Source organism: Mustela erminea, chromosome 16 (genome assembly GCF_009829155.1).
Source record: "Mustela erminea isolate mMusErm1 chromosome 16, mMusErm1.Pri, whole genome shotgun sequence".
Classification (NCBI taxonomy): Eukaryota; Metazoa; Chordata; class Mammalia; order Carnivora; family Mustelidae; genus Mustela; species Mustela erminea.
In genome coordinates, this window is record NC_045629.1 from 40,439,064 (window position 1) to 40,452,292 (window position 13,229).

General features: G+C 37.4%; 1 protein-coding gene across 1 annotated transcript in view; it reads left to right on the forward strand.

Annotated features, from left to right (window-relative positions):
• Positions 1–13,229, forward strand: part of NECAB1 (N-terminal EF-hand calcium binding protein 1) — a 205,664-nt gene that overhangs the window by 89,254 nt on the left and 103,181 nt on the right. The window contains exon 5 of the mRNA XM_032316523.1: positions 1,796–1,893. Coding sequence (XP_032172414.1) covers positions 1,796–1,893 — 98 coding nt within the window. The remainder of the gene's footprint in view (positions 1–1,795; positions 1,894–13,229) is intronic.

A 13,229-nucleotide genomic window follows, 5' to 3' on the forward strand; every position in this document is an offset into this window, starting at 1 on the left:
GGGGGAGGGTAATTTTTTTTCCCTCCTAACTGCTTTGATAACTGAGATGAATGAGTAGCTGAATAAATGAAGGAAGGAAGTCTAGATAGGTGTCAGCTCAGAAACCTCCTTGTCTTCTCATGTTCTTTATCAACATGTCTTCCATGTTCTTTATCAGCATGTACCCCTTCATAAACTTGATTTCACAGTGGAAAGGCAATTTATAGTCTCTCCAGGGGACCTTCATTGATTAAGTCAGATACCTTGTTTAGGAAAATATTTTAAAAGGTGGTGTTCCTTCATGGTTTTTTTTTTTAACCCTTATTTTTAAGCACTAAATTTTATTTTTCACTTAATATATTCTGCCTTCTTGCATTTGAAATCCCTATTACAGTCTTTCTTGAGTTTTTGTGTATATTAAAAATATGCTAACAATTTTACTTTTTTCCATTTTTCTTTATACGTTTTGCTTGTTTCAACTTAGTGTGGATTCTATTCTGCTAATTATTTTTGTCAAAGTTAATATTCTGTAGCCACATTAACTGCTTGCTAGTTCAGGAATAATTTTGTTGCAAATAATGGTGACAAGGTTAGTTATGTTGGTCAGCACTCACAGGAAATCAGTATCAGAGCCAAGAATTAAAACATTACTCTCAAGCAGGTATTTAAGACATATCTGCTTTCTTATTTATTTTCCAACTAAACCCTTCCTGAAAGAAGCTTTATGTGAGATGATCTGCACCATACATTTTTTAAGTAATGCATAGTCAGGAATACATTTGCTTTTGTCAAAAATATGACATGCATTTTTAATGCATGTGTACACAAATTATAATTTGACAATGATAATCTAGACTTGATTTATTGCTCACCTGTGTTTATTTTTTCTTAGATGATTTCTGCACATTTACTAATAAATTATTCAGTGGTACTTCCCATTTGTTATTAGTGTCAATGTCAACAAATAAATAATTCCATCTTGAGTATTAAAGTTTCCATAAAAAATGCTGACATTTATCCCAGTAATCTCAAATAGCTTTATGTTGATTTTTCTTCTCATTCAGCTTGATTCCACAAATAATTATGCATGTTAAAGAGAGGCAATAATAAACTACTGCTCATCCAAAAATGAGTTCACAGGAGTGGTGAGAGCTAATGATTTTCTAGTGACTGAAAGTTCTAGGTCTTTTCAATATATGACTTCCTAGACCAGATCTCTCATTTCAGAAATATATAGGTTTCTATAAGTAAATATGAGTTTTGCATTTATCTCTCCTATACTTCAACTTGTTTGGCAAGAGTCTGTATCCCATACTCCTAATTGTAACATCCAGTGTATTATTTATCCTTACCAATTGAAAAATATGGTTAACATCTGTTTTGCTCTGCCCATCCTTGTGTTTTGTAGCATTGTTAATTCTTAACCATGAGAGAGTGTACCTTGTTTAAATGTCTCCCAGGAGAAACAATAAAATGTAGTTTAATTTTTTGCTTAAGCTATTATTGTAATGGGTGCTTTAATAACATGCTTTAATAACAATTTTTTATTGTGACAGTCTTTTCTGTAGATCTAGATTCATTTTTTCCCTTATTTTTTTTTAGAGCATTCTTCAAGGATAATGTAACCATTCAGTTTTTTTTTTTAATTTTAATGAAATGGCTATATTGACACACTAGTCTCATGAAAATTTTCCAGTTTTCAGTTACAACCCTTTATTTGTTTCACACATTAATGGAGTAGATCATCAGTTGATTTTGTTGTTATTTTATGACATCTAAATGCAAACATGATTTTTTTCAATATTTTTACTTTCAGAATATTTTTCCCAGCACTTGGGTGAATATGAAAATGTACTAGCAGCACTTGAAGACCTAAATCTTTCCATCCTGAAGGCAATGGGCAAAACAAAAAAAGTAAGGAAATGTTGGTGTTTATTTTCTGTAAATATCGTCTTTGAAAAAATTTTCTTGGAAATCCTGCCTATTTCCTAATGTATCATAAAAGTTTACATTGGTGTTTATCACTGATAACTTACTTTCTTGATTAAATGAGCTATTGTAATCATGCATAATACAATTATAAAATACTGGGTGCCAGAATCTGTGCTTTTTGCTGAGGATAAAAAGAGCTGTTCAAACAGCTCTTAACTGTGGTTGGGAGACAGGTGTGTAAATAAGCAATTGCAATATAGTACAACAGAGGGAAGCACAAGATGAGGCATCTGATTTGGGCTGGAGGAGATGACACCTGAGAAATTACAGATGAAATCATAATTAGGGAAAGGTGAAACAGACACATGGAACAGCATGTACAAAGGCTCTGTGTTGGAAGGGGAATGGGGTAAGCACCGGGCATTCAAGTAAATATAGTCTTTATTATTTGTTATTTCTTTTATTTTTATTTTTTATTTTTTTATTTATTATTAAAGTCTAGAACACTGAGGAGTGGCATGATGTGAGATGAAACATGTGGTAGAGAGGAGGTGTACTTGTCAGGATTTTGTTGGTGAACCTGAGGATTTAGAACGGTATCCTAGAGGCAAAAAGTCAGCCACATTTTCAGCAAAGATATGGAAATTCATGCAGTCTTTTGAAAAGATCATATAAAAAATTAGCTTGAGATTACTAGGGTGGGTGGGGAATATGGGGAACAGGATCGGGAAGATGAGTGAGGAAGCTAGTTCACTAACCCAGGGGAGAGATTTTGGTAGTTTAAAGATATTGTTTAGATGATATGGGAAAAAGGAACTTAACTGTACATAAGTTGAGATCCTATCAGTAAAACTTGGAAAAGGAATGAATATGGTGGATGGGCGGACATGTCTAGGATGAATCTTGTTTTTTAGTTTCTATGCCTGGGTAATGGCATTATCTAAATAGAGAATGCTGAAAGAAAACCAGGCTTGCGGAGGTAAGATTGTAAGTGCACTTTTAGACATGTTGAATGTAAACTGCTTTTGGAACATCTAAGGAAATTGAAGTAAATCATTAGACATATGGATCTGAATCTGAGAGGTGAAGTCTAGATTGGACAAATGTTTGTGGATTGTTAATACTTAAAGAACCTGAATGACATCAACTGGAGAGAGAATATATAGTAGAAAACGGACAGGACCTAACACTGAGCTTTAAGGAACTTCAACTTTTGTTGGTGGGTGGAAGAGAATGAACCAGCATGAGAGTCTGAGAAGGAGTGGGTAGAAAGAAGAGAGGGAATGTGGGAGATCATGATGTCCAAGAGTTGGGAAGAGTATTCCATGAAGCACAGAGTGGTTGATTGCATTGACTACTATGGAGGGCTCAAGAGAGATGAGAATTGTCTATCAAAAAAAGACTTTTTAGCATGTGAGATATATAACAAGAAATACACATTTTTTAAAGCTTACATGGAATTTCCAGATAAAGACAGCCGACTTATGTGTACATCACTGAACTCTGCTTGCTCCTGAAGCCCCTGAAGGAAAACTAAAATAAGATCTTTTTAACGGGAAAGTAACAGAAGTTGGGAGCTGGAAAGCCAGTGAACAAGTGGTCCCTGGCAGCAGACCTGACATGTTTGATGGCTTGACTTGTAGTGGAAAAGCAGAACGCCCCAGCTTGGTTCTTGGAAAGGAACTTGTGGCACTAGTTGCCACTGGAAAAGGGTGGGAATTGTTGAGCTAAAACAGGGGGACCTGTTGGAAATCTGTGATTCCCTGCCCTTCTCCACCCAGCTGAGCAGTTGCCTCTTGTTCCAGCCAGCTAGAAAGCTTGTTCCCTGAAAGTGTTAAAGGAGAGGGTCTCTGCCCTGGGGTGGTGTGTCACCACAGCTGAGAGATTAAGTAAAAGTTTACAAACCAAATGAAAAGACTCCAGCTCCCCCCCATGTACCCCCTCCCCCCAGAGTGTTGACGACTCAGAGGGTTGGCATCCACATGGCAGACAGGGAGATGTTGTCTCTGAGAAATCTTACCAGTCACTTGAGAGTCTCTCTCATGGTAGGTAGAGCTCAGCCTGATCTCCCTCTTCTCCCCTTGAATCTTAAAATCTTGTCCACAGCCCATCCTTAAAGATGCTCCGTTAGCCAAGTGTCACCAGACTTATTACAGGAAAGACAGAGACCAAGACAAACCAAAAAGGGAGGAGGGAGGAAGGAGTGTACAAAGTAACACAGGGGACTCTAATGAAGATGAAAACTCCCACTCAGTCTCCTCAGCCTCCTCAGAGGACAAGAGAAGATACTGTTTCCATGAAAAACAGGGCGACAAATGGAACACTGAAGAGCTCTTTAAAATTAAAACAAGAGAGCAGAGCTAAAGACTTAACAGAATTCTGGAAAATAAAGTTTAGAAAGTCTCCAAAAAAGTATAGCAAGAGAGAAAGCATAAGCCAATGGGAGCATCAGCATAAGCTGTCCTATATCCAAATAACAAATTCCAGAGAGAAAGAAAAATGGAATCTGAAATACATTTTCTCTTGATCTATTAAGGTGTATTTGGAAAGTACATAAGATTTTATTCCTTGGGACCCCTCCAGAAACGGTAATTCTTCCAAACCTCTTCTTGGTGTGGCTGGCTTCTCTCCTTTTTCTTTAGGTCTCGCCTTTAATACCATGTCCTCAGTGAGGTCTTCTCTGACCACCTTGTCTGAAAGAGGTCATCTCTGAGGATCTCGTGTTCCTTGCAGGCAATGATCAGAATGAGTAACTATGTATTTTGTTTTCCTTGTCTGTAAGGAGGGAGAAGGGCAGTATCTTTTTGGAATACTAAGAGCTTCACACAGGGCCTGACAAAATGTACTCAAACATTTATTGATTGGTTAAATCAATTGACTTAAATGGATAGTCATATAGCTCTAAAAGCTAAGTAATTTACTCCTGAAAGAAAAATTGCTCCTAAGTTTCATCTAAGAAGTATTCAGATATCCTTTCCTTTAATGGGAAGGAAAAGCAAGTATCTAATCCTTTTTTTTTTTTTTTTTTACAAATTATGTTAAACTCCTGTTCTATGAATTAATACAGCAAGGCTTTGTTAAATCAAGATCAACCTGTTATTTTGGTTTTTGTTACAAAATGTATTTTTTTTTAAGATTTTATTTATTAGAGAACATGAAAGGAGGAAGGGTCAGAGAGAGAATCAGGGTCCCCACACTGGAGAGCCTGGCGTGAGGCTCGATGCGGAGACTCTGAGATCATGACCTGAGCCAAAGGCAGACACTTAACCAACTGAGTCACCCAGGCACCACCCACAAAACCTGTTTCTTAACAATGATCCTTAAAAATGCATTTGATCTATATAACCATATGCTTAATCAAGGACAAAAAGATTTTTTTTAATGGTCAAAATATAATTGGGAAAGGTTCTTTGTGTGATAGCTCAAAGACAGTGAAATGCAGGAGTTTGACAGTTTTTCAAGCCACTGTTGAACTGATATCTCCATACTGTCTAGCACAATGAACCCTTCTGAGTGAGAGATCCAGCATTTCTTTTTGAGACTCTCTCTGTATTTTTACCTAGATAAAAAGTCCTGTCTCAGTAGGGAGGGCTGACTGTTCTAGGCTTTTATGAAAAGTGAAATGCAAGCCATTCAGGCAGTACATCTGTCTGCTGTGTCAGAGAATGGATAAAATGGATTACAGCTGCTTAACTGACACCCCAGGAGGTGACTCAGGACAGATCCCGTCTGTCACCGTTAGTCCCCCTCCTCCTCGTGTTCCCTTAACCCAAAGCCCTCAGGGCTTACCTGGATGATTCTGCTTTGCTTATTTTTCAGAATAAACACCATAGGTCCAATTCTAAATGGTCATTTGAAAGCCTTGGAAGTAGCTAAAAGCAGAACTCCCTGTCTGGCTTTGGGATCACACACACACACACACACACACACACACACACCCCACACACACAAAATACTGGGCTTGTCTGTTACATTTTTTCTTTCTACAGGGGATGAGAAGCTAATGTCATTAGTATGTAATGTACTTGCAATCTCAAAGCAAATACAGACTTCTGAAGCTGAAGTTAAGAGTCATCTTGTGCCATTTATATAAACAAAAATGAAATTCTGGATTCCCTTAAACCTTTCCTGGTAAGGCTTAAAAGGAAATGGTCATAAGTTAAAGTGAAGAATGGTGTTCTTAAAATAATTACCTACATTGTGAATGATTAGTTCACCTTGATGAGTGAAGCTGGGATAATGTCCAAAATTAAAATGTATACAAATTTTATAGTTTTCTCCTGGAAGTTATTTTTCAAACAAGTACATTCTACATTTTCAATTATTTTAAGAAAAAGAAAAATAGACTTGAGTCCTAGTTTATTGGGTCTCTGTTTTTCCCTTCTTAAATCTGTCTTTGGGATCTGTAGACACTTTCCCATCTCTTCTTCATCCCTGTTTCCTTGTGTTTAGCATCTGTGCTCCATATTCCTTTCACCTGTTAAAACTCACTATTTTTTCTTTTCATTTATGAGAAAAAGAAGTGTGTGTGTGTGTGTGTGTGTGTGTGTGTGTGTGCGCGCGTGCTTATTCCTCTAAGAAGAAGAAATAGCAGTAGGTCTCAGAATTCCTGTCTGGGGAAAACATTAATTACTACAGTTTTATGCAGGATTTATCATTAAAAATAAAAAAAAAAAATTCCATGGGGCACCTGGGTGGCTCAGTGGGTTAAGCCGCTGCCTTCAGCTAAGGTCATGATCTCAGGGTCCTGGGATCGAGCCCCGCATTGGGCTCTCTGCTCAGCAGGGAGCCTGCTTCCTCCTCTCTCTCTCTGCCTACCTGTCTGCCTACTTGTGATCTCTGTCTGTCAAATAAATAAAATCTTTAAAAAATAAATAAATAAATAAAAAATAAAAATAAAAATAAATTCCTTTGTTTCAGACAAAATATAGGAGCTGAAATAGTACCATGTGTGGAATAGTGAAAACACACTCACGGGCTCATAGAAGGCAGACACATAATTTTTATGGTTTCCTTACAATCCTTTTAATTTCTCTTTAAAAATAGAATGAAAAATACTCATAGATTTCATAGTAACATAGGAAAACAAGCTTATTTGACATCCGATTTGAGATGATCTGTCTTCTGTGTGAGTGTGTTTAGGGAAGAGGAGGTAGACACTAGAGCCATGGAAAATAGGAAAAAAGTATCTGGAGGTTGCAAATTTCGCCCAGTAAGAGAGAAGCCCTATGTCAGACCAATGCTTTAGAATTTTCCTTCCACAAGTCCTGACCAGACTTGTGCCCAGTGCTGGCAAAGAAGAACCCCAGGCTCTTGGAAAGTCTAGTCTGTTAAGTCATGGGGGATGACATGGTTTTCTAGGAGACCCACCTTCTCCTGAAGGAATCTGCAGTGTCTACTAACTTAGAGGAAGGAATCCTAGGCTGAGGAACTTGCCACCACTGAGGTCAGAGAGCTGACCCAGTTTATGTGAGTATGACTTGGGGGATAAATTAAAGGTGAGAAGAGACCACTTTGAGATTACTAGTGGGGTTCAGACAATGGTGCAGGTGATTTTTTTTGAGGCAAGGCCATCAACTGGTGACTAGGAGGAGAAGGGACCCCACCTCACAGTGAAGTCTGGCCAAGCTCAGGACTTGGAGTGGCACCCTCCCCAAAACCACATCAGTAATATTTCCTAACCACTGCTGGAACCCTGCCAAAACCCTGGCAGCTGACCTGACTTCCCTGAGCCAGGTTACCAGAAATCAGTTTAGGGCTTGAGTGGCTATGAACAAAAAAAGAATGAGGAATAACAATTGATGCAAACTAAATTTTATATAGTGCCTTCGAGTTTTCAGTTTGTTTTAATATATGTAATTTCATTTATCCTTCATAATACCCCATTGAAGAATGTCAGGCAAATAAAAATATACTCATTTTTAAAATGGGGAACCTGAATCATAAGGGTGGCTAGTTGATTTGATATCATAAAACTAGATTTAAACCCAGTTCTCATTGGAAGTTTTCCTGTTTAAGGTTTATGTGGTCCCATATGCAACATATTGCAAATATGCAATTCTAAGTTGTATCGTGGCACCAAAAAAAATGGTCTTTGAAATGACTGAACTCTTCAGAGTTTAGTTGTGGATCAGCAAAGTCTGGAGACTTCTACCTTTCATGGTTAAGTTATTTTCAGCTTTGTTTTAGGCAAATGAACAAATGGGTTTCCAGAGCTTTGTGTAATATGTGAAGAGCACATGAAAGAAATAGAAGTAGATAACTAAATGCTAAAATAATAATTAAACACAAATCAAATATGAATGGTAGATAAGCAACATTCTAGGCAAGGAAGTTCATACTTTTTTAAAATAGTTCGTTGTTGTCAGAGGAACAGATGAACAGTTACCTAAAAAACAAAGGAAGTGAACTACCACGTCAAACAAGAGAGATTTAACTTTTTACCTGGAGAGTAAAATATATCCAAAGAAAGGCTAACATACTGGAGATCAATAAGTAGAAATATTGGTGGCCTGAGCTCTGGGTAGATTCATAAAGGATCTGAAAGTATGCAAATAGGAGCCCACCTGATTTTTCCCGCCAAGTATCTAACTACTCTGACGCTATTTCTCCATTTTTTCATGCCAACCACTAAAATGCCACATTTAATCATTTGTTAAATACTTATACTTGGATTTGTGCCCAAGCTCACTGTCCTGTTCTAGTTAGAAAATTATACTGTCTGGTATTATTAATGTGTTATCTTAATTTTTGAATACTTGGATATATTTGAAAATGTGAAAATGCAAATCTACCCTTCCTGTTCTTTTTTTCCAGAAAGTTGTTTTTCTCATGTTGCCATGTGTACATAAATTTTATAGTTGCTTTCCAATCCTAAGGAAAAATTTCATGGCAATTTTTATGGATTTACATTAAATTTGTAACTAAGAGAATTGTCATCTTGGTAATATGCCTTCCCATGTAGGTACACACATCCACTTATCCAAGCTCCTTTTGGGGGCTCATTAAATTTTTTATGATACTTCATAGGATTTCAAAACACATCTTGTTACATCAGTTCACAGGATTTTATATTTCTGTTGGTTTTATAAATGACCTGCTTCTCCACATCCCTAACTTAATATTGGTAGTATATGGGAAAGTAATATTTTTTGGTATATAATTTTCCTAACCAGGCTGTCTACCATCTTAAGTAGCCACTCTGTGATATACCATTTGTCTTCCTTTGCTGATATTATGGGTTTGAACATTGAAATCCATGACTATTTACTGGAAGAACCAAGCCATACATCTGTCTTCCCCAAAATCCAACTCTCTACTTAGTCTTTAGCTTTCTGACTCACCTTCTCCCATTATTCTGATCTGAACTTTGGAACTGTACCTTATGCCTGTTGTTGTTATGTAAGATTTCAGATGCTTCATTGCTTTAAGGCCATAATAAATGTGATGCTACACTTTAAAATCTTACATCTTAGAGGAACAAAATAATTTTCCACAATACCAAATAATACTTTTAAAAAGTTGTCACAAAATACTACAAATACAAACTTGTAACATATTTTTTTTTAAAGATTTTACTTATTTGACAGAAATTACAAGTAGGCACAGAGGCAGGCAGAGGGAGTTGGGGAAGCAGGCTCCCCACCAAGCAGAGAGCCTGATGCGAGGCTCGATCCCAGGACCCTGAGATCATGACCTGAACCGAAGGCAGAGGATTCTAACCCACTGAGCCACCCAAGCACCCCCAAACTTGTAACATATTAACAGATTTTCTATTTTTATCAGAAAAGAAAAAATGAGTAATATGAATGAATAATAAAATGAATTAAAAAACAGTGAATAAAAATGTATATATAATTGTGGGCACATCAGGCTATGAATAAACTTGACATTCAAAAATGAGAGATCAATGTTAACTTAGTGGGCAGATAAAACTCGGGGAGGAAGGGAGACTTAAATGAGCCTCAGAGAAGGGGCAGGATTTTTGTAGAGAAGGGAGAGAGGAGGGCCTGCAGTTATCAGCCCTTCTTTGATTTTTTAAGTGGGTAGTTAGGGACTGGTTCTGCCAGAGGCCTCCATTCATGTCCAGAAGAGACTATGGTTTATCAGCGGTCAGGGTGAGGTCATGGTGACTGTAGTTTGTCACATTTCACCTTAATTTACTGTCTCTTGAATGAGTGTATAAAAACCAAGCAGTGATCTTGCAAATACTCTTAAGACAACTTAAAAAAAAAATCCAACAAATTCCTGGACATGTGTCAGAGGCCCCAGGGAAACTTCTAGTGTACCCCAAAATCCACAGGGACCCCTACAAATAATCACTTTTTTCATGATCACTTTCTATTTTCAGACAATCCTTCCAACCCTGTTCCCTTCTCCCACCCCAACCAGAAATAAGATATAGTGAGAATTAACTGTATTATGTGTCATGTCCCTGTGGTTTTGAATAGCTGTTTATTTTCTTCATGGAAATCTTTTTAAAATTTATCTTTCTTGAGTTGCTGGCTGGAGCACTTAATTTCTAACAGAAATTGGGAGTTAATTACCTGCCTAATGTAGTTAAAAGTACAAAATACACTACATTATTTAAACAGAAAAGCTGGTTTATTTTGCCTAACGATACAGTTCTAAACTACAGTTGTCTTTGTGAAACTATAGCTCTGTTTCTGAAGAACTGATGTTTGTTCAAAGCTAGAGAAGGGAAGGAGACGTTAATGCAGACATATCTAGGGGGTACATAGCACAGCCTGTGATTCTTCTGTCATGAGAATGAAATTTGAAGAGACTTGTTTCTTTTGCCCGAAGTGGAAGAGGGCAGAGGGAGAGATTAAAAATGGGTCTGCGGTGTATTTCTGGATCTGACAGGCATCAATTATTATCATGTCATTGTTCCTTCTTTTTCTTGTTTGCTGTTGCAAAACAAGGAATACTAAATGCCATTTGAAGATGATTTCTTTCTGCCAAAGTCCTTATTTGAATAGCACATGCAAAAACAAGATGGATGTGGTGTTCCACCTGTGGGTCCTGTATGGCTCCAGGATGAGAGAGCTCATGCCACGTGGTTTTGTCTGTCCCTTGTGGAACGATTTATTCAGTGGTCTGATGGCTGTGTACTGGCACATGTCCTGTAGCTCTCATGGCCATACAAGGTTGTAGTGTGGTCTGGCATGACTGATGTGGCTCAAAAGTGACATACCCATAGGATTTCTTTGGACTTGGATAAAATGCAGTTTAAACTTCTACTAAGGATCATATGTACTTTGAAGACTATGGGCTGTCCTTGGGGGTGACTGACTTCTGGCAGTATGGGAAGGAGAGTGTTTTTTGTAATTATACGTGTAGGTGACTGGATACTGGCTGTGTGTTACTCTGTGAGGTTGAATGTCCACTCAGGCAACTTCTTAGTTTTCCTTTTTGAACCAAAATTGTAATAATACTATAGCTGACATTTATTGAGTAATTACCACTGGCCAAAGACTATACTAAGTGCTTTTGTATCTTATTTAATCCTAATATTTTATTGGGTAAGTTCTGCTTTTTTCCTATAAGTATATAAAGAAACTAACGCCAACAAAACCTAGGTAACATACTCAAAGTCAAAAATCTCAACTGATGCCCTGTGAATTTCTTCTTAAACCTTCTAAGGTTGAAGCTGTCAGTTTCTAGCCAGTTTCTTGAAAAGATAACAAAAATGATGTTTTCCTGGAAAGAAAAGAAAAAAATATTTTTGAACTTGTCAGTCACAATAGTTATCTACTGCTGTGTAACAAATTTCCACCTAAATTAGCAATTATTTCATGCAGTTTATCAAGTTCAGGAATTTAAGAGTTGCTTAACTGCGTGGTTCTGACTCAGAAGCTCATGAGGTTGTAGTCAAATTGTGAGTTGGGACTGCAAACTTCTGAGGGTACTTGAGGAATATGTCTTAGCAGCGTGGCACGTTCAGTCAGTTAGCTTCAGTTCCTGCTTGTGTGTAACTCCACAGGGTTGCTCCTATAACACAGCATCAGGCTTTCTCCAGAGCAAGCCCTCACAGAGAGAGAGAGAGACAAAGACATACAGGTAAAGAGACAGACTAAAATGAGAGTGAGACTATGGTTATGATATAGTCTTGGCAGTAACATCCTATCACTTCTCTAACGTTCTGTTCAGTAGAAGAAGGTCCAGCCGACACCCAAGGGAAAGAAAATTAAGCTCCATTTCTCCAAGGGAAGAATCAAAGAATATGTATTCCTACCTTTAAAACCATCAGTAGTAGTCAACTTTTAACCATGTGCACTCATTGAGATGGGAGGGTGGAAGGAAATCTTTGTTGTTGTTGTTTTTCTCTTAGTATCTGCCTCCATTAAAAGAAACCAAATTGATTTTTTGAAACTGGTCTACATGTCCATTCTTTGTCTTAGTTCATATTATGAATGCTGAAAAATAGAATCAGCTATATTTTATCTTTAGACTGATGCCTTCAGCCACATACACAAACGTATGCATGAAGAGCTAGGTATCAGTAGAGCTAAACCATATATGACAAGATAATACATTTTTTGGTTTGGGTCAATATTAAAGATGACTATTCTAAAACAAGCCTTTTAAAAAGTACTTTGAAAAAGCCTTTAAAAAGTACTTCCAAAAATACTAGCTTTCAGAAAGAATTCCAGTTTTTTTAGTGACTGAATAAAAATCCATGTCTCTTAGGAAGGGTTCAGTTCCGTCACTGATTTAGCAGAAATGCCATGCTGGGAAATGGAGAGGAATCCAAGTCTTACAACACAGTGCTCTAGAGAAGGGTGAGTCTCTTGAGTCTCACCCTTTTCTAGTCACCTCTTCTCCAGAGAAGAATGGGTAATTTGGGACAGTCTGCAATGCACAGTCACCTCTGCATTGAGTCACCTCTTCTCTAGAGAAGAATGGGTAATTTGGGACAGTCTGCAATACAGATCTTGGAATAGATTTGATAGAAATGGTTCAGACTCCTTACAATAAGAATAGAAAACAGAAAAGCATTGTTTTGTCCTCCTAATCTGGAAAGTTATCAAGGAGTAAATGCATTTAAACTGACATTTGAAGGATAGATAGCAGGTCTATGGGAAGAGATTGGTAGAGTGGGAATGGAAGTCACTCTCAGGTAAACTAGTAACATAAGCAAATGTGAGAAACAGTGCATTTTCATGCAAATTTGGGGAATACAGTGTTTTGAAGCATAAAGCAACTTTGGATGCCAGTGGGTATTCAGGCTGAAAGGCAAATTGGCTGGGAAACTTAGACTTTAATCATTAAGCAGCAGAGAGACACTGAAAATTTGACAAAATAGAGTTTGTCAC